The sequence below is a fragment of the Giraffa tippelskirchi genome, chromosome 8 (genome assembly GCF_054371585.1).
Source record: "Giraffa tippelskirchi isolate mGirTip1 chromosome 8, T2T-mGirTip1v1.2.pri, whole genome shotgun sequence".
Taxonomy (NCBI): domain Eukaryota; kingdom Metazoa; phylum Chordata; class Mammalia; order Artiodactyla; family Giraffidae; genus Giraffa; species Giraffa tippelskirchi.
In genome coordinates, this window is record NC_137282.1 from 113,903,596 (window position 1) to 113,928,154 (window position 24,559).

The following is a 24,559-nucleotide window of genomic DNA, read 5'->3' on the forward strand; positions in this document are numbered from 1 at the left end:
TGGTGTAAATACTCCCACTATGGCCAGTTTCAGTAAGGCACCACCCAGCAGAGTTGGGAAGAGATGCACAAACTCAGCTCCGTATGAGTGTATTTGGACATAGAATATAAACGGCTATTTTAGCGGTTTATGGAAACAATATAAGGGAATACTTCAAATCAGGACTTTCAGAAAACCAGGCCTGGTGGCAGCAAGAGCCAGGCTGCCCTCCCTCCACGTTCAGCTTGCTGCTCTGAGAGTGCTGCCCCCTCTGTTTAGGGTGTTGGATGTCCCTTTACATTACCCATATCCTGTGATAGCTTTTCATTGATTTATCGGATATGTCTTAGTACTTAACCAGGGCTGCACAGCACTGCATGCTGTGGAAACAGCCTCCTCCGGGTCGCCTCTCCCCTACTACCCCTGCCCTCATTCAAAGCCACCATCCTGTCTTGTCTGCAAATCTACAACCTCCATCTGGTCTCCTGCTTTTTTGCTTGCTAGGCTCTAATCCAGTCTCCATGTGGCAGCCAGAATTGTCTTTGGAAACATGTAAATCTTGTCATTCCCTTCTTAAAGCCCTTCAATGGCTTTCTCCTTTAGGGTTTAAAAAACTCCAGACTCCTTGCCTTGGTCCAGCAGGCCCTCCCTGCTCTGGCCCAGGCCTGCCGAGGTGATCTCAGACAGGACTGCCCTCTCCTCACTCCTGGACGTTAGCCACCCCATTCCGCTTCCTTGAAGGCTCTGGGCCTGTCCTGTCCGACAGTCTGCCTGCATTGCTCTGCCTGCATTTCTTTATGCCTTCTTGTCTCGGAGGTCTTGAGGGTCTGCTGACCGCTCCATTTAATGTAGCCCCCTTTTCCCGCTCATTCTTTGTCTGCCATCTTGGTTGTTTCCAGCAATGCATCAGTCAAAAACTTGTTGTTCAGTCGCTAAGTCATGTCCAACTCTTTGTGACCCCAAGAACTGCAGCACACCAGGCTTCCCTGTCCTTCACTATCTCCTGGATTTTGCTCAAATTCATGTCCATTGAGTTGGTGATGCTGTGTAACCGTCTCATCCTCTGCCACCTCCTTCTCCTTTTGCCTTCAATCTTTCTTAGCATTAGAGTCTTTTCCGATGAGTCAGCTCTTCACATTAAGTGGACAAGTATTGGAGCCTCAGCTTCAGTATCAGCCCTTTCAATGAATATTCAGGGTTGATTTCCTTTTGGATGGATGGCAACAGATGGATGTTTGGTTGGATGGATGATGAGTGGATGCTTAGTTGAATGGATGATGATGGATGAATAATGGCAGATTGATAGATAGATAAATAGATATGAATGAATGAACTTTCCCACTAGGCTGTCATCCTCTCTGGGGCAAGTATCATATCTTAATCAACTCTGCACCCTCAGTGCCTACACAAGGACAGGCACTTGGTAAACTGCAGTGGTTGAGTGAGCAAATGAATGAAAGAATAAATGGATGAGGTGACCACTGAGACCAGTCCTGCCACAGCTTCTTTCTCTGATTGGAATATCCTCATGACCCACCTACCCCCTACCCCGGCTCCTGTTCCTTCACACATGGATTGTGTGATGACAATTTGTATCCCCAGGGGGTGACCTGACCTCAGTCGACCCCATGGTCTTGGAGCAGTATGTGGTGGTGGCAGACTACCAGAAGCAGGAGAGCTCAGAGATCAGCCTCAGCGTGGGGCAAGTGGTGGACATCATCGAGAAGAACGAGTCAGGTAGGGGAGCTGGACTCCCTCCCTTCCTCCCTACACTGTCACCACGCCCCTGGGACGGGAACGCTGGAGAGTGCAGAAACTGCAGTAGCCAATCCAGGCTGGTCAGTTTCCACAGATCCAGTTGATGACTCCCTAGAAATCTGACCTTGTTTGATCACAATGCTTGAGTACCCCACTTGGTCACAGCTCACCAGCATCCTTTTGGGTCACATGTTATCAACTTGTCCTGAGGTTCACATTTGATGAACATTCCTTCTGGTTTCAAAGCACCTGGAGACAAGAGCCCCCCATTGCAATGGAAATTTGCTCTGTTGATTTGCCTTTGGCTACCATGGGAGTCTTCAGGAAGGTGCTGTCAGCTGTGGGCTCCGGCGGGATGGACACCCTGCCTCAGCCCTCTTGCTGTCACAGGAACCGCCGTTCACATACCATCAGACCGCAGAGATGTTGCAGATTCAGTTGCAGACCACTGCCATAAAGCAAATCACATGAATTTTTTTGGTTTCTCAGTGCAAATAAAAGCCCACAATACTGTGGGTTTCCCTGGTAGCTCAACTGGTAATGAATCCATCTGCAATGCAGGAGACCCTGGTTGGATTCCTGGGTTGGGAAGTTCCCTTGGAGAAGGGATAGGCTACCCACTCCAGTATTCTTGGGCTTCCCTGGTGGTTAAGATGGTCAAGAATCTGCCTGCAATGCGGGAGACCTGGGTTCGATCCCTAGGTTGGAAAGATCCCCTGGAGGAGGGCATGGCAACCCACTTCTGTATTCTTGCCTGGAGAATCCCCATGGACAGAGGAGCCTGGCGGGACAGTCCATGAGGTCGCAAAAAGCTGAACATGACCGAGCTACTCAGCTCAGCATCACAGCATACAATACTGTGATCTGTTAAGGGTGCAATAGCATTGTGTCAAAAAAAACAACGTATGTACCTTAATTTAAAAAATACTCCCTTGCTAAAAAATGCTGACCCTCATCTGAGCCTCCAGCAAGTCTCAATCTTTTTGTAGTACTAACATCAAAGATCACCAATCACAGGGTGGTCCAGTGGCTAGGATTCTGTGCTCCAGTGCAGCTGGCCTGGCTCCAATCCCTGGTCAGGGAACTAGGTAACACATGCCACAATTAAAAAAGACCCTGGATGCTACAACGAAGACCGGTGCAGCCAAAAGATCACAGATCACTGTAGCAAATATAATAAGAATTTAGAAGTTTGAAATATTGGGAGAATTTCCAAAATGTGACACAGAGACAGAACGTGAGCAAATGCTGTAAGAAAAATGACACTGATAGACTCACTTGATGAAGGGCTGCCACAAACCTCCAATTTAAAAAATAAAAGTAAAACACGTTATCTGTGAAATGCAATAAAGAGAAGCACCATAAAACATCTGTCTGGATACTGGCCGGGACAGAGTGTGATGAGATGCTGAGGCACTTAGCCTGGGTTCCTACCTGAACTCCGCATTTCACAGCCATCCAGGTCACTTCATCAAGAAGGGTGCTTCAAGGATTAAATGAGGCAATACATAGAGAGTGCCCAAACCTGTGTTTGGCATACAGCAAGTGCTCAAAAATATGAATTTCCTTCCCTTTTGTTTTCTTTAGCCAGAATAGGGCATTGGCACCAGTGAAGACAGAGATCAAGGAGCAGGGCATAAGTGGACCCTCTCCAGGAAAAAGTGACATAAACCCACTGACCTTGTTGTGGCTAAAATGTGACGTTGGCTAGCTGTATTAGTGGGCCAATCTCTGTGATATCCCAGTGGCTAGCTAAGGTCCAACAAACAGGGGAAAAACCATCTCCAGCAGTCTGTGGAGTGTGTTCCCTTAAGTCAGGAGATGAGCATTAGCCAACCAAAACTCCTTGATTACTCAATACAGCAGTTGTTATTCCTGCTTCACAGCTGAAGACACTGAGACTCCAAGTGACTCGGTCACTCACCCAGAATCTCGTGACGGGTTGCCGAGATGGAACTCCTAACCAGTTCCAGCTGGCCCCAAGGCCATGTGCCATTCTAATTCCTGGAAATGAGTATAGTCAGCTCGTGGGTGTGACTGGGATGCTCCATGGAGACTGAAGAAGGGAGCGCCCACCCCTCTTCACCCCCCTTTGCTTCGGCCCCTTGAGTGATGTTAGGAAGAACATGTTGCTGGGAGGAGAGGAGGAGCGGGGATGGGGTGGAAGACGAGCCTGGTGTGTCCAGAGGGCAGCAGGGGAAAGAGGGCAGATGCTCGAATCTTCAAGTGGTCCACAAATTCAACAGTTATTTTTAATTATGTTTTACTTACTCAAGTAACATATGGATATGTTCTTCTTGAAACATTAATGATAAAGTTAAAATGTAATTTTTTTCCACCAACTTCTTGCCTGGTCCCCTTTCCAGACATAGGTTGCTCTTCTGTCAGTTTGGGGTGAATGCTTCTTGATAATTGCATACACGGGTATATATAAGTATGTGTATACGTATGTGTACACGTGTGTGTACATATATGTATATGTACAGTGTACACATTTGTACATGTGTGTCTGCATACATATCTGTGCATATGCATACATGCATGCATAACTATGTACACACGTACATACAGGTCATATTTCATGCATATTTCATAGGTTTTTTAACCCCAGTGGTATATCATTCTATACATTTTGACCTGCAGCCTGCTTTTGCTTTTTTTGTTTTTTTTGTTGTTGTTAAATTTTTTTTATTTTTGGTGATGCCGACTGGCATGCGGGATCTTAGTTCCCCAACCAGGGATCGAGCTCGCACCCCCTATAGTGGAAGCACAGAGTCTTAACTTACTGGTGTGTACTTAGTCGTTCAGTCATGTCCAACTCTTGCAACCCCATAGACTGTAGCCTGCCAGGATCCTCTGTCCATGGGATCCTCCAGGCAAGAATACTGGGGGTATTGGGTTGCCATTTCCTTCTCCAGGGGATCTTCCCAACCCAGGAATCGAACGTGGGTCTCCTGCATTGCAGGCATGTTCTTTACCGACTGAGCTACGAGGGAAGCCCTCTTAACTACTGGACCGCTGGGAAGTCCCAACGTGCTTTTTCTTAAGTCAACTTTTAGCTCTTATTCCCATAACGTCTGCACCCTATTTGAAAAGATGGCATACTATAAGTCTTATCTTCCTCTAGTCTGAACAGTATATCTGTGTGGACATTGTGAGAGTTTCTTTAAGTTAGATACCCAGCAGACTGGCATGGCACTGGGATTCCCAGGTGGCGCTAGTAAAAAACCTTCCTGTCAGTGCAGGAGACATAAGAAATATGGGTTCGATTGCTGGGTCAGGAAGATCCCCTGGAGGTGGAAATGGCAATCCACTCCAGTATTTTTACCTGGAGAAGCCCATGGACAGAAGAGCCTGGTAAGCTATGGTCCAGGGAGTCTCAAAGAGCTGGACATGACTGTAACAACTTAGCACGCACGTACCCAGAACACTGCAGGATCATAAGATAGGCACACTTTAAATCTTAAGACACAGCCAAATAACCTGCTTCCAAACTGGCCAAACCCATTTACTCTCCTTCCAGCAATGTATGAGGCATTAGTACCAAGAGTTAAGAGCTGAGACTTCGAAGCCAGATGGCCTGGGTGTGAATCTCAGCTCTGCCACTCTCTTTCTGACATTGGTCAGGTCACTGCCTCTCTCTGAACTCTACTTCCCCATCTGTAAAATGGGGTCATAATAGAGCACAGCTCACAGGCTGCCATGAGGACCTGGCCGGTCAGTGGTAGATGTGAAGCACTGAGATGGTCTGCTGCGCCGTTGCTGTCATTGCTGTTGTGACAGTGTCTTTATCTGCCACAAAGATACCTGCAAAGATGAGTCCTTAGGAAGGCATATATGGCATATTTCCTGATTTTCCACAGGTTTATCAACCCCATTCAATCATATACACACATACATACACACTCACACTGCTCAGCCACCAAAACATGTGTTAAGAGGTGCACCCAGTCAAGCAAACCCGAAGGTGGCTTCTACTTCAAGGAACTTGAAAGCCAAGGCCTCCCTGTGAGACCAGGAAGCTAGTCCAGAGTCTGCCCCTTCTTTCTCTTCTCCTCTGGGGTCTCCAGGGCCTGGAGGTCTGTGATCTTGCAGAGCAGATCCGGCTTTTCCCATTTATGCTGTACATGAGCCGGTTGGGCCCTGAGTTGATGTCCTATGACTGTTGTAATGAATTACCACAAACTTACAGACTTAACACAGATTTATATCACATGGTTTGAGGGGTTAGAAGTCCAGAATGGGTCCCACTGGACTAAAAGTCACTGTTGGGGCTATGTTCCCTTCTGCAGGTTCTGGATAAGATCTGCTTCTTTGCCTTTTCCATTTTCTAGAGACCACCCACATCCCTTGGCTTGTGGTCCTTTCCTCCATCTTCAAGTCTAGCAGTTGCCCCCTTCTATTCCTTTCTTCCTTACCCATGTCTCCCCACAACTGTTCTGCCTCACTTGAGATTACATTGGGCCCATCCAGATAAGCCAGGATAACTTCCTATTTGAGTTCAGCGGATTAGCAATCTTAATCCTGTTTGCAACCTTAAGTGTAACTGTTTGCCATGTGAGTCATTACTCTGAGTGTGAGTGAACAGCCTCTCAAACTGTTACATCTGCAGCCAGCTTTACCTTCACATGAATAGAGGCAAAATCAGTGTCTCAGATGAGTTATTAGGGCAGTGGTTTCAGTATCAGAGAGCCCTGGGTACAAGTCGCAGCCCAGCCATAAGCTCTGTGAACTTGGACAAGTCTGGCCTCTTGTAGCCTCAGTTTCGTCTGTGCCGTAGGGATAATATAATACAAGTAAAATGGTAAGTGCTTTGCTCACCTTAGTGAAGGTAACTACTTTTCTTACTCTCGTCCTTTAGAACAACCTTCCTCCACATCCCCACCCCTGACTCCCTTCCCCAGCCCTGTCCCAGGCTCAAGAGCAGGTTTCCTGTTAGCTTGTCTGTAGCAGTTAACAGTCAGTAAACATGGGTGTGCTTAGTCGCTTCAGTCGTGTCCGACTCTTTACAACCCTACGGACTATAGCTCACCAGGCTCAACTGTCCGTAGGATTCTCCAGGCAAGAATACTGGAGTGGATTGCCATGCCCTCCCCCAGAGAATCTTCCCGACCCAGGGATCAAACCCACATCTCTTATGTCTCCTGAACTGTTAGGCAGGTTCTTTACCACTAGCACCCCCTGGGAAGCCCTGCATGGGTAGTTGCGTTCTGCTAATAAAGTGCTGACTTCTTAGCCTCACCCTCAGCATCGACTCCTCTCACGGCTGAATCTGTTATTATATTCTGACGCACAGGCCTCATACCTGACCCAACTAAGTGGCAGTCTGCGCTCTCCCTTTCCCAGGTTGGTGGTTCGTCAGCACTGCTGAAGAGCAAGGCTGGGTCCCTGCAACCTGCCTGGAAGGCCAGGACGGTGTGCAAGATGAGTTCTCCCTGCAGCCTGAAGAAGGTAGGAAAGGGCCAGGCCCCCGGGCTTGCTGTGCTGCCAGCCGTCACCCGCAGGGAGCCTCCGCACCCAGTCGCTCCCCTTCAGCCTCTGCCTCCAAGTCTCAGCAGCTCACTGGCTCAGGCTCTGTAGCCTGTGGACGGGAAGCCAGGCCCTGGGGCTGGGACAGGGCGAGCCCGCCCGCTCTTGGGGGCCTTGGGGAGCCAGCCCAGGTGAGCCTGGCCGGAGCTGGGACCCTGATGCCTCCGTGGGGCCTCAGAGGGCCCGGCTGGATTGCTGTCCACACCTCCTCATCTTCCCTTGAATTATTCTGATGGCCAAGGTGCTAGGGCTGCTTCTGGCTCATTTATAAAACATCTGAAGGCATCGGTAAAGATCTCTGCTTTGTCTGCTTTCTGTGTTGGTTTAATGGCCCTACCTGGGTGTCAGGATCAGAACTGACCCTCTCCACTCACTTATGTTTCCCAGAGAACTTTCCCTACAGGTGCCCTGAAGAGTGGTTCCTGCTGCATCAGAAATCCTAACCCAGCCACCTCCCCTCCCCTCACCCCGCAAGCATTCCTAAATCAAGACTACGAACTCACTTTAGATACTAAACAAAAGGGTTCTGGAGTCAGGCCTGAATTTGACTCTCACCACTGAATTTGAATTTGTACCACTAACTGGCTGAGTGATCTTGGACCAGCAACTTAACCTTTCTATGCCTCAGCCATGTCCTCTAAAAATGGAAATGATGGTATCGACATCATGGGATTTTTTTTAAGTTAAATGAGATCCCACATGCAAAGCAGTTGGCAAGATCCTAAAATATAATAAATAACTAGGAACGGTTTTTATCACAGAGCTGTGGCTTACCCAGGGTTGAGTGTTTGGTGCTTCTAGTTGACTCTCTTTAGAGAGCACAGAGCTTCTGATGTGTGTATTTAATAGAAAAAGAGGGTGAGGAAAAGGAATGTTTCTGTGCTCAAAGCTTAGCAGAAAAAGCACACACGTGGTTTTGCATCTGGTTTTACTACAGCCAGCACCCGCAGAGTAAAATGCATTCTGATTTGCTCTGTGTTTGCAGCGCCACCAGGCTATATGGGCGGGGCTCACGAAGAAAAAGTACAAAAATCAGCTCAGCTTAAATATAGTGGTGTGCTGCCTGGAAACCATAGCTCCCTTAGACAGTTAATCGTGCCCACCATGGGGCGTGTCTCTGTAAGGGACTGATTATTATCCCCATTTTACAGATGGGAAAACAATCTCAGAAAGGTAGAAACACTGGCTCGGGATCACACAGCTATAAGATGGGAGAGGGACCACATTTTCCTAAGGGTCTGTACATTTCTTCCCTCTGCTGTGAGGATTTCTCTTAGGGCCTCTTCATAATTATGCTGGGAATAGCATTGTGTCTACTGGGTGGTTCTTCACTCAAGTTCAGGGCTAGTACTGAGGAATTTGGTTCTTCTGAGACACCGAGGGCTTGGCAGAGACACAGTTAATTGCTCCTAAGTGGGAGCACGTGCTTGGTGCTGCCTTTGCCTCAAGACCCTGGAAGTGCTTTCTTCTCACCTCTTCTTCTGCCCTTCGCCTCCACATGCTGCCTGACCAGTCTCATGGAGGTACTGGTCTCTGCCCCAGCCCGCGGGTCGCCGCCGCACGCTGGGGGACTTGTATGCCATCAGCTGGCGTCAAGGTGCCTACCTTGGAGTTTTCCTCCCCATTCGGTGTTCAGAACCAGATCCTGCATCTGCATGCATCCCCCTGCTCCAGGACTGCCTGTGCCTGTTGCATGTGAGAAACAGTGATCTGGTCTGTACCATGTGTGTGTTGGCATGTATGTTTGGGAGGAGGGAGCCTGGGGTGTTTCTCGACCTGGGGCCCTAAAATTTCCCAGGTTAGAAAATGATACCTAGAGGTGTAGGTGCTAAAATTAATGAACAAAATAAAACCCTTTTCCTAACTAAGGTTGTGTTATGTTGCAGAGACAAAACTATCAAAGCCAACTGTATTTTATATTGAATCAAAGGCAAAATATTTTAAAAATCAAACAAAAATATAAAAGCAAGAAATGTTAAATGTAAAAACAAATCAAATTTATTGCAAAAAGGATAAAGATCATTTTATTCTAAAATAAAATAAAGTAAAAATAAATGATGCCCAGGGGCCTCTATACTGTTGATCCAGTGACCTGTTCCCTTTATCTGGCACATTTGAGTGACTGGGGTAGAGAAACCCATGTCACACCAGCTTAAGCAAAAGGGAAGTGCCTTGACTCAGGTCACTGAAAACACTAGGGTAGAGGCAACTTCAAGCATGGCTGGATCCAGGAGCTTGGAAACATCTGTCAACTGAAGAAAACTGCACAACCTGAAAGTTGTGAGTTAAGTTTTATTCAGGCACCTTACTGAGGACTGTAGCCTGGGAGACAGCCTCCAGATAGTTCTGCGGCACTGCCCCCAAAGAGGTAAGGGAGGGGCCAGGATATATAGGGGGGTTTTGTCTGGAAAAACAAAGCATATTGTCTAACATCAAAAGATTACTGCTAATCACAAAAAGCAAACATCTTAAGTTAATGATTCAAGTGCTTTTCTTTGAGTGGAAAGATGCAAGAGTCTGGACTCATTGAAATTACTCCTTTGATAAGTATCTTACCTATCTTGGGTCAGTACCTAGAGCACTGAATGCTTCCTGTTTTTATTCATCTGAATTTCCCTCAGGGTGCACGCTTAGGGGTGGCTGCTGTGGCTGATGGCTTGATGGTGGGCATCATTCTTTGTTTACTGGCTTGGCAGGTAATTTCCTTTCCACCTGCCCTTGGCTCCTGAGACTCATGCTTGCCACTCTCAGCTCCATTCTCCACCTTGCTGGCACCATTCTCTCATGGGGATGGTAGTTCCAGGCACTCTTTAGGGACACCCACCAAAGAACATGCTTCTCCTTCAACACAGTCCCAGGATTTGATTCCAGCTGACCCAACTGGGTCATATGCCATCTCTAAACTAATCACAGTGGCCAGTCACTTTGGCCAGGCCAGGGTTAGGTACCCTCCCCTCCCTCTAGGTGCTGGCGAGGTCAAACTCACCCAAACATGTCCCTTGTTTGGCTGGAGACTGGCAGTGCCACCAGGGGAAGGGCAGATGGATGATAAGCAGGTGGTCTCACCCACCATGCAGTCTACAAGGTCTCCCGCCTTCGGCTTTGTTAGGGATCACTGGACATTCGATAGAGTCCAGAGAGGGCCTCTGGGTGCTAGAGAACCCCCAGGAGTTTGAAGCCCGTAGTAATGACTCTACTTAGTCTGAGTCAATGACCCAGGCAGCGCCCTTGTCACCTAGCCAGACAGAACTTCTCTGCCTCCACGGGGTTGGATTACCTGCTGCAGCCCTCACAGCACTCATAACCCCAGCCTGCATCCGTGAGTGAGGAGAACCGCTGACTCTGCTGTACACAGGATGTGTGGAGTTTGAGTCAGCTCAGCCCCCGCCGAGCAGGTCAGGGGGCTAGATCAATAAATAAATAAACGCCCTGTGTGTTTTCCGCCTCCCTCTGCGCCAGCTGGGCAGGCCACAGGCAGCCTGTGGTGTTTTCCCCGACACACTCACCATCAACATACTCACCATCAACATCGGTGCACAGCTGGCTCGGTGACTCCCTGGGGTCTGGAATGTAACCACAACAGGAAGGCCCTCTTCCTCTGCTCACTGGCTCCCCTGGGACTCTCATCTGTTATCTGTGTCAGCAGTCACTGCTGACAGTGCCGGGATTGGAGCTATGCCCTGTGTGAGTGACAGTGAGCAGCCCTTCCAGCTGGGCCCTGCAGGGCGGTGGGAGTGACACCGCTGGAGGCAGTTCTCTTGGCTCTGGGGGTAAGGGAGCCGGGATCCACTGAGAGTGGGATGGAAGGCACCCCAGTGACATGAATAAAAACAGAAGCAGGCAATCTTTTCATGATATATATCTCAAACCATTCTGTTGTACACATGAAACTAACACGGTGTTAGGTGTCAATTATATCTCAATTAAAAAATACTTTTTTAATAAAACTTAAGCTTCAGGCATGGTTGGATCCAGGGACTTGAAAATTAATGAAAAGTGGAAATCAGCTACCAGCTAGGTAATGAAAAATGGCTATCTCCTCCGTGGTACTGATTCAACCCCACACTGTATGCTGCCAAATCCAGCTTGTCCCTGACCCCTCCACCAACAAGGACTGCAGAGGAGCCACCACAAGGGTTTAACACCTATCCTCTACCCCAGCACGAGCAAGGTGACTCCCACCAGGCCTTCAGGACTTATTCATTTACTAGACCTTGGCTATTTTACTAAATAGTTCCAAAATATTGCCAGTACTATGCCCAGGAATGAACAAGACAGACTCAAATCCTGCCTTTCTGGAACTCTTTATTCTGCCTGGGGAAAGAGCGATGAAGCATAATAGATAAATAAATTATCTGATATGTTAGAGGGTTGTTCCTGATAAGTAGGATGAGGGTGCCCCATGTCTGGGTATTACATAAGGCATGTTCAAGGAAGGTGACCTTGAGGCACAGATTTGAGGAAGGTGAGGGATTTCTGAGGACCTGCCCTTTGTCCTGTGTCTTGCTGCTGCTTGACCAGGGTCATCCAGGGCTAAGTGAGGGTCACTGGGGCGTGGTAGGGGAGTGGGGGAAGGATGGTGCACAGAAGTCTCTGGAAGAAATCCTTCCCTGCAAGGGCATCTCAGGATCACAGCCTTGGCCATCAACATTCCAAGCTTACAGCATCCTTGACTTACCCCAGCATCCCTTTGTCCCCACAGAAGAGAAGTACACAGTCATCTACCCCTACACAGCCCGCGACCAAGATGAAATGAACCTTGAGAGAGGAGCCATGGTGGAGGTCATCCAGAAAAACCTGGAAGGCTGGTGGAAGATCAGGTACCCTCTGCAGCTGGATGGGTTTCAGGTCACATGGACTCCAGCTGCACAGATGTCTGTAAACGATTGCAGAGGAGATGAGACTTTAGCCTGAGCCATAAAAGGCCGCTTTTCCTCTGTGCTGTTTGGCTTCCTTCCATACCCATATCCTTCTCTAAAGAGCCATAGTAAGCAAAACTGTCTCTGAACACACTGAACCACAGATAGCAATAACCCCATTGAGCAAGTCTGGGCTTCACCTCCAGATGTGTCTCGTAATGAGTAACTGGAGGCTGAAGCTGCTGTGTGGGAATGATTTCCTACTCCAGCCCCACTCTGAGAACAACGGGATGGGTAACACCACATGGACTGGAGCCTGTCCTAAAGCTCGTCATTTGCCGTCATCTCTGAGAGTCTGGCCGAGACCGGCATTTCAAACACTTAGTTACAGCTCTTTCATCTATGTGATGGAATCAAAAGCTCATCGGTAGGTAAGGTGGCCAGTGTCCTGCTGTGCTTGGGACTTTCCTAGTTTTAGTAATAAGAGTCCTGGGAACTCCCTCCTTGGTTACTCTGGTGGGCAGGCTGTAACCTCGGGAAATTTGGGCAAGAGAGGAAGTCTGAGGCCCTTGCCACCCGGTGTCTGTGCCATGGTGTGAGGCAGGACACTGGGCCCAGTCACCCGGGGCTGAGTGTGTGATGCTTTGTTCATTGAGCAAACCTACACCAGAATCTATTCTGGGCCGAGCTGTATTCTGAAAACTGGGGACTCAACAGTGAGAAAGACACAATAATTTATACCCACAGGCACGGAAGACAGACTCGGACACACGTACAGGGCAGGGCAGTGAGTGGGTGCAGGAGGGCTGCATGGGGGACTCGGGAGCACAGAAGACAGCTCCTGAGCCTGGGAGTCAAGAAGACTTCCTGAGAGTCAGGACCTCAGAACTGGGGTATGAAGGCGCACTTATGGCAGTGATGGGCTTCCCTGGTGGTTCAGACGGGGAAGAATCTGCCTGCCATGTAGGAGACCCAGATTCGATCCCTGGATGGAGAAGAAGGGAATGACTACCCACTCCAGTATTCTTGCTAGGAGAATTCCATGGACAGAGGAGCCTGGTGGGCTACAGTCCATGGGGTTGCAAAGAGTTGGACACGACTGAGCCACTAACACTTACTTCAACATACACTTACAATGACAGGGAGAGCTCACATGTCTTGAGTGTGTTTTATCTTGTGATATAACAAATTATCCCCAGACTGAGTGGCTCTGGAATTCAGGTGGCTTGACCAGGCTCAGGGTCCCTCACGCGGTGGCAGCAGGGTGTTGCCATGGTCATCAGAAGGTTTGACTAAAGCTAGAAAGTGACAGAGCCAGGATGTGAACCTGTACCTTTCTGACCCCAGAGCCCACTCAGCAGTGCCTCTCTGTTACGGCTTTGTGCCTCCAGATGATGAACCGTCTCACAGTGATGCCTGCATTGTGTGGAGCCCAGCATTTTCCAGCTGGCATGAGATTTAGTCCATCTCAAAGGATGTTATAAGATTGATAGACACCAAAATCTGCAGATTTCTGTCTTATAAGTTTGCTTCTAGTTGGAAAGGACCCTGTTTACTGAAATGCAGTGCTATTAGTGCTTAAAGTGATTCTTGATGAGAGATGGCCCTGCTGTGTACCCTCTCCAGTCCATTAGGCAAATTCCCCAAAGGTCTGGGCACCTATTTTGTGGTCCAGACTAGTGGTCTGCTGGCAAATGTTTAACAGCCAGTTCCAGAAGGAAAAAATGCTCTTGAGCTGTGGTGTTTGCCAGTTTCCATGGTGTAAATCCTCCCTCCATGGTAGATTTCAAGCTTCCATTGTGATGGTGCTAAACATGGAGTTGGAAGAGATGTGAACAGTTGGTTCTCACAAGCCGCCTCCTGCACACCTGTGGTCCCAGTCAGGCCCTCTGGTCATGCTATTCAACCACATTCCATTGTGGAGAGAATTAAATGATTGTTACACTTGTTCAATTCCCTTTGGAATTCAGTGAGCTGGGCTCTTAGGGTGTCAGTCATTCCGGAGGTCAGTGACCCTTGGTTACCCTAAAGCCAGCCCCTGACCTGCTCCCTTCCCATCTGAACGTGTTTCAATCTGCTTGTGACTGGAGCCCCACCCCACCTACACCAGGCTTTGTGGCAGCTGCGGCTGCATGGTGAACAGCACACACAGTTGCCAGCTGTCTAGGGCTGGACCCGTTCCTGCCACCCCCCAGACTGGATGGATGAAAATGCATCAGTAGCTTTAAAGTGTTTGAAACGGGACTGACATGGAGCAGGTGCGCATAAGTGGCAGTTACCATTGTCATCACTGGTGTCACTGCAGTAATGACTGTATGGGATATATAAGGACTGTCGCAGAGCTCTGTGGCTGCTCACTCTTGCCAGTTCCATTGACAGTTTGTCCACTTGTCCCCTTTCTTCTTCATTCAACTCACGGGCAGTGAGGCCCCACGCAGAGATGAATCACCTGTGATCTCCACCCCCAGGACCTCACATTCCAAGTGGGGAGACAAGACCATCACAGCCAGGTGTCACTGTGTTTTAGATGGGATGGTGTTGTGTGTGCAAGACCACTGGGGTGCCGGGGAAGGAGGCTCAGGAAAGCCTCAAGAGGGCACCTGAAGCAGAGCTGGGCTGATAGAGAGGAGGAGGATATAGAATGGGCTTTCCAGGCAGAGGGTCTCCCAGAGCATGAGCGTGGGACAAGGGGGTGAAAGATGGTGGAGCATTTGGAAGACTGCAGGCTACATGGGGTGGGTGGGATGTGGGGGTTGTCGTGAGAGCCAAGGCCAGGGAGGCAAGGAGAGGCCAGACTGGGGAGGCCTTGAATGCCCAGCTGATGGCTTAGTCTCTGCCAGACTCCGGCCCTGGGCAATGATGGTCCATCGTTCCTACCCTCTGGGGCCGAAAGGGAGATTCACTGTAGAAGCTCAGCTTCTTCCCATGGGCCTGGCAGAGCAGGCTGGACGACATCTCTCCCCTCCTCCCAGGTACCAGGGCAAAGAAGGCTGGGCCCCAGCCTCCTACCTGAGGAAGAGCAGCGGGGAGCCCTTACCCCCGAAGCTGGGCCCTGGCTCACCCACTCACGTGGGCGTCCTGGAGCTCGACGGCATCTCCCGGCAGCAGAACTTGGCGGGCCGGGAGAAGGAGCTGCTCAGCCACCAGAGGGATGGCCGGGTTGAGGGCCGCCCCGCGCCCGACGGTGACATCAAGCAGAGTAAGTGGCGCCCACCTGGCTCCTAGAGGCATGCCAGGCTCTGTGCCCAGAGCTGCTCACATGCTGTCCCTTACCCTCACAGCAGCCCTGCGGCCCTCCATCCTGCAGATAAGAAAATGGGCTCACGGCCCCAGGTCACTTGTTCCCAGACCATTCCACCAGCAAGTTGCAGAACCCGAGTGGAGAGATGTGGCTTTCCTACTCAAACTGTGGTTTTTCCACTGTCTCATAACAATCACCAGACCTCCTGTTTCTCAAGCCCCTAGTGTGTGCCAGGAATCTTATAATCAGTCTCACTGATTCTTCATAACAACCTTTGTAGGACTCACTGCTTTTGTTTTACATATTAGGAAGCAGAGAGATGAAGTGGTTTGTCCATGACTGCCCAGACAGTGAACAGTGGGGCTTAAACCCACATCCTTCTGACTCAAGGGCCAGTGTTCTCTCTGCAGGGCCTCATTTCTGAGCCTGGGGAAGAAAAAATGGACCCTGTGTTGGGTTTACTCCAAAGATAGTTCTTTACTTATCTTGCTTTTCAAAACTTTGTTGTATATATTTTACTACTGAATGTTCCCAGCACACCTGAGAGCAGATTATCTGGCCACATCCCGTTGGCCAGACTTAGTCAGAGGATGAGATGGTTGGATGGCATCACTGACTCGATGGACATGAGTTTGAGCAAGCTACAGGAGTTGGTGATGGACAGGGAAGCCTGGCGTACTGCAGTCCATGGGGGTCACAAAGAGTCAGACACCACTGAGTAACTGAACTGAACTGAGTCCCATGGCATTACCTAGCTGCAAGGGAGTCTGGGAAATGTAGTCTTTATGTAGCCAGTCAAGTGTCTGGCTAAAATTCTGTTGCTGTTTATTCTAATAGGAGACAGAGGAAATGGGTATTTAAGAGTTTAGCAGTCTTCCCCACACCCCAACTGCCAAACCACCCCTCTGTGTAGACTCATACTAAATCAGCTCTGGCAGCATGTGGGGTGCCTTCCTCAATAGTCTGCCTTTAGCCAGGAGCATTGGCCCACTGCACAGTCATCCTCTTCCTGACCCAGAGCAGGAGCAGCCCGATTCCAGAGTAAAAACCCCTGAAGTCATCAGTCCAAGTTTGTTTGGCTCTATTTATGCATTATTTAATTTGGGTTTGCTCCAGAGAAAAGACAGGGGCAGTAACATTAATGCATCCCTGCCGCATGCCAAGAGCCAAGCCTGGACTGTTGACTTTCATCTCTACTGGTACCTCCAGGAGGCAGGCATTATCGCCACTCCTCAGAAGAGGGCCACATGGCTCAAAGTCACGTAACTTGTTGCCTCCCACGTCACATTACACTTGTTGCCTTTCCTGGAAGGCTTTCCGTCACTCCAGGACTCAGAAGCTTCCCCTTGCTGACAGAGTCCTGGATGCAGTCTGCGTGGCCCCGCCCCCATCAGGCTCCTCCCACAGGAAGGGTCACAGCTGCTCCCTGATGCCTGGGCAAAGCATGATACCTCGTCTCCTGCAGGGAGATTAGATCTGTCTTGGTGTCCACCTCAGGGATTATGTTCATCGTGTGTGAAACAAGGTCTCGTCTCTTTATAGGGTCACCCAAGATGAGGCAGAGACCCCCTCCTCGCCGGGATATGACCATAGTAAGTGGACCCTTGCCACTGGGGAGCCAGCCCCTGACCTAAGACTGGCCCTTCACACTCACCTCGCCCTTTCCAAGGACGCGTTCTTTCACACAGCAGCCTTCTGGAGCCAATCCCATTGACAGGTGGAAGAACTCAGGTCCAGGGAGATCACACAAGTTTGCTTATGGCCTTGTGACAGTTAGGCCTGGGCGTGTGCTTTCTGCCCTCTGAGCCCACTCTGCTTTGTCTCAAATGAGTCTTCTCGAATAAGGTGACTTGAGACTGAAATAGAATGAGGCACACCTTTCTCTTATGGTGCCATTCTGGCATGTTACTCTCATATTCCGTTTTTAATTCTTAGGTACCTCTCTAAGCAATACTGTGAAAAGTGGGCCTCTCGTTTTTAACGTCTGCCGTCTACTGAGCACCTGTCGGGTGCTAGGCAGTGTGCTCATGTTTCACTACGTGAAATCATCGATGTTCATGGTGATCCCACCAGGTAGATCCTGTTATTATCCCCATTTTTCAGGAGATGAAACTGAGGCTCTCAGGAGGGGAAGGGCTTGGCCCAAAGTCACACCGATGTGTCTGACTTGGAAGCCTGTGTTCACTTCACAACTCTTGTCATCTCTTAAGTTAGAGAATATTGTCTTGCACCCGATTTTCATGACTGTAGGCAAATGTCCCATGTTTTTTCTTATCACCCTAAAGCTGAAGGGCCAGTGACCCATCTAGAAGATGATCTGAGTGATCTCCTTTGTTTTGTCCCTTAGAATCCAAGTGGGCCCACCAGCACCCCTTTAAGGGTGATTGTGTGCCCCAGTCCCTTAGCCCCTCATTCAGTGCTGGGGAATGGAGTTATATTGGATTTAACACTGTGTTTAATTGTACCAGCCTCGAGGTCTCAACCTGCCCAAGCCTCCCATCCCACCCCAAGTGGAGGAAGAGTATTACACCATTGCTGAATTCCAGACGACCATCCCTGATGGCATCAGCTTCCAGGCGGGCCTGAAGGTTGAGGTGAGTGGACCTGGTGTCCTTTTGCCTACTTGTGATTCTTTTTCTTTCTTAATTTTTTTTTGGAGTACAGTTGACTTGCAATGTTGTGTTAATTTCTGCAGTACCAAAAAGTGATTTGGATATATTGGGTTGGTGAAAAAGTTTGTTTGGGTTTTTGATAACATCTTACAGAAAAACCTGAACAAACTTTTTGACCAACCCAATACTTATATATATTTTCTTTTTCATATTCTTTACCATATGGTTTATCACAGGATATTGAATATAGTTCCTGTGCTATCCAGTAGAACCCTGTTGTTTATCCATACTATACATAATACTTTGTATCTGCTGACCCCAAACTCCTAATTCATCCTTCCTTCTACTCCCTCTTCCCCTTAGCAACCACAAATCGGTTCTCTATGTCTGTGAGTCTATTTCTGTTTTGTAGATAAGTTTATGTCATATTTTAGATTCTACGCATAAGTGATATATCATACCATATTTGTTTTTCTCTTTCTGACTTACTTCACTTAGTACAATAATTCTATGTCATCCATGTTGCTGCAGTTGGCATTCATTTTTTATGAGTGAGTAGTATTCCATTATATCTCTGTGTATGTATACACACACTGTATCCTTATCATTTGTCATTCATCTGTCAGTGGATATTTAGGTTGTTTCCGTGCCTTGGCTGTGGATAGTGCTGCAGTGAACCCTGAGGTGCTTATCTTTTTGAGTTAGAGTTCTATCTGGATATATACCCAGAAGTGGGATTGCTAAATCATATGGCAAGTCTATTTTTGGTTTTGTGAGAAACTTCCTTACTGTTCTCTCATGGCTGCACCAATCTTTATTCCCACCAACAGTGTAGGAGGGTTCCCTTTTCTCCACAGCCTCTCCAGCATTTGTTATTGTAGATTTGTAGATGTTTTTAATGCTGGCTATTCTAACCCATGTGAAGTGATATTTCATTGTAGTTTTGATTTGCATTTCTCTGATAATTAGTGATACTGAGCATCTTTTCATGTGCCTGTTGACCATCTCTGTGTCTCCTTTGGAGAAATGTCTGTTAGGTCTTCTGCCCGTTGTTCAATTGACCTGTTTGCTTTTTGTTGTTGAGTTGAATGAGCTGTTTATTTATGTTGGCGATTGAGCCTTTCAGTTGCGTCATATGTAGCTATTTTTTCCTAGTCCGTGGGCTGTCTTTTCCTTTAGTTCACGGTTTCCTTTGCTGTACACAAGCTTACACTACTTGTGATTCTTGTTCTAGGCACTATCTCCTGCTTCTGCATTTTTTTTTATCTTGGTAACAGCTTTATTGAGATATAATTCACATACCATACAAGTCAGTGATTTAAGGTATAAAATTCAGTGGTTTTTTAGTGTAGTTAGAGAGTTGTGCAACCATCACCATAATCAATGTTAGAGCAGTTCATCACCCACATAAGAAGTCCTGTGCTCATCAGCAGTCCCTCTCCATTTCTCCTCATTCCCTCTCAGTGCCCCTGCCCCAGCCTTAGGCAACCACTTCTCTGTTTTCTGTGTCCATAGATTTATCTATTTTGGACTTTTCATATGCGTGGGATCATATACTATGTGGCCTTTGTGACTGGCTTGTCTTCTGTTTTTATCACCTCCTTCCCTGCTTGCCTCTTCTCTCTCCTTTTATGTTTTCTCCTCCCTCATTTCTCTTCTCTTTCTCACGGGGTTAGAGCTTGAAGGGAAGTCCATAAGTAACAGAGAAGCAGTTAGGTGCCAGCCACAGCACTCAGCACCTCACAGGCTGTGTCTCCCTTAATCATGTTATCATTTACTCTTATGAGGCAGGAATGGTTCAATCCCTGTTTTTCAGATGAGGAAGTTGTGGCTCAGAAAAAAGGTGCTGTTCAAAGTCGCACAGCCAAAAGGTGACAGAGTCAGGATTTGAAGCCTTGTCTGTCTCCAGATTAGAAGCAGATGTATTGACAGCCTGCTGTTTATCTGCCCAGTATTTGAGGATCCCAGGAGGATGGAGACTGTATCTGTTTTTTACTTCTGTACCCCCACAGCTAGCACAGTGCCTGGCACACAGTGGATTTGCAATAATGTTGTTAAATCAATGAAAATCCATCTCCCCGCTAGCCTCCTGCTAATACCCAGAGAACCAGGGAATGTTTTCCTCTTCATTCTCGCCTCTAACCCTGTCTGGTCCACAGTAGGTACCCAGAGAGCCATTCCTTTGTGAATGAACATTTGAGTGAATGATGGGTACAGAGAGTGAGCAGATGACCATGAGGCAGTGTGTGCGTGGGGTGTGCGTCCCAGGCGTCTTTTCTTGGCCATGCTGGGGCTTCCCTGCGGCACGTGGGCTTCTCTGGTTGCCATGTGTGGGCTCAGTTGCCCCATAGCATATGAGGTCTTAGTTCCCCAACCAGAGACAGATCCCCTGTCCCCTGCTTTGGAAAGCTGATCTTTTTTTTTTTTTTTAACTTCTTATTTTATATTGGGGTGTAGCTGATTCTGAAGCTGGAGCTCCAGTACTTTGGCCATCTGATGCAAAGTGCCGACTCATTGGAAAAAAGCCTGATGCGGGGAAAGATTGAGGGCAGGAGTAGAAGTGGGAGACAGAGGATGAGATGGCTGGATGGCATCACTGACTCAGTGGACATGAGTCTGAGCAAACACCAGGAGATGGTGAAGGACAGAGAAGCCTGGTGTGCTGCAGCCCATGGGGTCACAAAGAATCGAGTCAGATAGAATTGAGTCAGACAGGACCGAGCAACTGAACAACACCACTAGCTGATTAACAAACAATGCTGTAACAGTTTCAGGTGAACAGTCAAGGGACTCAGCAATACATATGCATATATCCATTCTCCCCCAAACTTCCCTCCCATCCAGGCTGTGGAAGGTGGATTCTTAACCACCAGACCACCAGGGAAGTCCCCTAAGGGTCTTCAGTCACTTTTCTAGACCTCCAAAGCACCCATCCTTTTTTTCCAGCTCTGACACCTCCTGCCTGCCTCTCTCTTTCTCTCACGTCCAGGGACAGTGGCCCGGTGAGCCCAGGAGGAAATGGCTTCCCATAGGTACAGTGTGGGCCTCACCACCACTGGTTCTGCCCAAGCTGCTCCAGAAACTTCTTCAGCCCAGTGTTCTTCAGTCCATGCAGACCTCAGGGGGGCTGTCTGAAGTGGGGGTTAAAGAACCTGAGTTGAAGCCTCTCAAACTTATTTTTATAAAATTCAAATCCCAATTCTCACAGAGAAACAGGTGACAGTAGAAATACCTCCAAGACTCTAAAAGGGTTTTTATCTGCTCCTATTATTTTTCTCCCAATCTGTTCTTACTAACTTCATATCCACAGAGCAAACTCTCAAGATATCCTGCTTAGGCTTCAAGATAAATTCTATGCCCACTTCTCCCATTTTGCTGTTGCAAAACATGTACGTTATTCTGATGTGAAACATATGCCTGTTTCTTAACATCTTTCCACATCAAGGGCTGTTCCTTCTCCCACTACTGATCAGCCTTATTTTCACTGCTTTCCTCTGAACCCCTGCCCCACCTCTCTTGTTCCCTCTGCCTTTTGTTGTTGTTCAGTCACCAAGTCATGTCTGATTCTTTGTGACCCCATGGACTGCAGCATGCTCGGCTTCCCTATCCCTCTCTGCCTTTAACGTAGCTCTTAGCCCACTACCTGCTTTCTCATGGAAGGCACTCAAGGCCATTCTTTGAATGGAACTTGGCATATCAAAATCCAGCTTATTCTTCACATCCCTGCTTCTTCTGGGAAGCCTCCCTGGGTTCACAGTGATGTCCCTTCTCTACCCTTTTGGTAGTTTCTATGGGTCTACGTGGGCTTCCCAAGTGGCTCAGTGGCAAAGAATCCGCCTGCCAACACAAGAGGCATGGATTTGATCCCTGGGTTGGGAAGATCCCCTGGAGGAGGAAATGACAACCCACTCCAATATTCTTGCCTGAAAGATTCCATGGACAGAGGAGACTGGCAGGCTGTAGTCCATGGGGTCGCAAACACACACGCATGCACGACGGGTCCATGCGTTTCAGTCCTTAGCTAAGGGCAGGCCCTTAGTTGTGTACATACTGCTTTCCTGTTTTAATTCTGGTTTTGGCTGTGCTGGCTCTTCGTTGTTGCACACGGCTTTCTCTAGTTGCAGCGAGCGGGGGCTACTCTCTTGTTGTGGTGCATGGCCCTCACTGCAGTGGCTTCTCATTGCAGAGGCTGTAGGGCGCTTGGGCTTCAGTAGTTGTGGTGTGTGGGCTCAGTCGTTGTGGGACACGGGCTTAGTTGCTTCACGGCAGGGGAATCTTCCCAGACCAGGGATCAAACCTGTGTCTCCTTCATTGGCAAGAGGATTCTTAACCACTGGACCACCAGGAAAGTCCCATGATGCTTTCTTGACATTATGAGGAATGAATGTTATTCTCCGCCCATTCTTCAGTGATTGACTTTTGAATTCCAGTCATCTTCCCTTGGCACGTTGAATAGATTATTCCATTCTCTTCTTGCATCGACTATTGCTAGTGGGGTGCTACTATCCATCTGTTCCTTGTCCTCTTTTTCATTAGCTGTCATTACTCTGATTTTTTCAGGAGTTCCTCACTGTCTTTAAAATGCTGACATTTCACTAAAGCATGTCTAGGTACATTTCTTTATTTTTATCCTGCTCAGCATATGGTGGGTCTTTTCAATCATAGTACTAGGAGATCTACCTATAAAATTTCGCACATAATTAAATATTGAGTATCTTCACTCTTTTTATCCTTCCCCTCTGGAATGGTTATGAAACAGTATGATAACTCCATGTCTCTTAACTTTCCTTTCGTATTTTTCATCTTCACTTTGTTGTGCATTCCTGGAGTATTCTGCTTCATCTTGTAATCCATTAGTTGTTTTTTTTAACAATTCAGTCTCTTTCTTATTTTATTTCAGCAATTATCATTTTTATTTCCAAGCACTCTTACTGCTTCTTTTTCATAGTTACCTGTTCTTGTTTCACAATAGCCTGTTCTTTCATGATTTCTACTGTTCTTTATCTAAGAATATTAACTGTGTTATCATTCATGATCTCTTTCCTCAATTTTAAATCCTTTGCAGTGGTGTTGGTATTTATCTCAGTTCTCTTCATGCTGTTAGTACTTAGGCTCTATAAAAAGAGGCAACAGACAGTCAAAAGCCCAGATGGGGAGCATCGACAAGGGGCTGGTTGACTCCCAGTAGTTTCAGCACCAGATTAGAGACTATGAGTGGTGTCATGTCTCTGACCCAGGCTTACCTTTCCACTGTTTCCACTTGTGAGCAATCACTTCATTCTCTCCACCTGCTTTACAGAAATGGAATAAAGGGCACAGAGGGGTCAACCAGCATGATTGCTTCTGCCCTGGTGTCCCAGTTAATCAATCCCCTGTGACTTGCCCCTGGACCTCACTAATCCCAGATTCTATCTCCTTGAAGCCTGGCAGGCCTTTTGCGGCAAAACCCCCTGTAGCATTCCTGGGCCACTGCCCCTACTTACAGCTTCCAACCATCAGTGATTCCTCACCATTCCTGGGCCACTAACTTCTTCTCTGCCTCCTTCGGAGCTTGGCTTTGTGTTCGTTTATTCATTTCCTGGCTTTATTGCACTAAAAGGAAACTGCTGTTCATTCCATCTCCCATCTTGAAACCAGAAGTCAACTTTGCAAATTATAAAAGTGTTTTGTTTTTTTTTCCAAGAGTGCTGAAAACCATGATAAAACCTTTTCCTTTAAGACGGTGAGTTTCCAGCATTTTGTGCAAACATACGCCACTGTTTGAGCGTGCCAGCTAACAGGACATGTGGTGATAAGCACCCGCACTCACTGGCTTAGAGCATCATAAAATCCACCCGGGAACCCCAGACACTGTGTGAGGCTGAGGGCTGACTGTGTGCCATAAGGAGTGAGTGGATCCTTGGGGTTTTCTGGGGTGCTGGGGAGTCTCCCCTCAAGGTCCCACCCCCACTTCAAGAAGACCCATTCCCCTTTCTTGTTTCTGGCTTTTATCCTGTTTTTGCTCAAGCTGAGCCAATAAATAGCTCACATACCCAGCATTCTTTTCCAGCAGCACAGATGTAACCCATCCTGGAAACTTCTCTGCCTTATTGTTCTATGATGTTGGCATAGATTCTGCCAGTGGTGACTTTAAGGACTCGGGTGAGAAATAGTTGTCCCTAAAGTTTTGGGTTTAACCAAGTACTCTTCTCTTAACATGATAAACACTGTTATCCTTTGTTTTCTTCTCTTTCAGTTTTGCTTCCTTCTCTTTCAGTTTTGCTTCCTGGTTCAATTCAACACCATCTTAGTGTTCAGAATTCATTAATGGAAGCACAGTATTCTAGCAGTATAGCTATAGGAATACCTTAGTTCCTTGTGTGCTCTATGTATTTCCAAGACATGTTTTAATAATGATGATGTGATGATACAGGCACTTACCTGTGCCAGGTCCCTTATATCCTTGATAACTCATCTTCACAGAAGTCCCAAGAGGTTGATGATATGTTCAATCCATTTTATACTTGTATTTGAGACAAAGAGAGGTTAGGTAAATGTCCAAGGTTACATAGCTAGGAAGTGGTGAAGCTGGGATTTGAGCT

General features: G+C 47.8%; 1 protein-coding gene across 3 annotated transcripts in view; it reads left to right on the top strand.

The window, feature by feature from the left end:
- SH3PXD2B (SH3 and PX domains 2B) overlaps nt 1–24,559 on the top strand; it is a 117,295-nt gene that overhangs the window by 81,231 nt on the left and 11,505 nt on the right. For 2 of the 3 annotated variants that reach the window (XM_081520705.1, XM_081520706.1), the window contains exons 7-12: nt 1,582–1,716; nt 7,084–7,188; nt 11,969–12,086; nt 15,098–15,324; nt 16,909–16,958; nt 17,835–17,960. In XM_081520705.1, coding sequence (XP_081376831.1) covers nt 1,582–1,716; nt 7,084–7,188; nt 11,969–12,086; nt 15,098–15,324; nt 16,909–16,958; nt 17,835–17,960 — 761 coding nt within the window. The remainder of the gene's footprint in view (nt 1–1,581; nt 1,717–7,083; nt 7,189–11,968; nt 12,087–15,097; nt 15,325–16,908; nt 16,959–17,834; nt 17,961–24,559) is intronic. The other variant, XM_081520707.1, reaches the window with a different exon arrangement.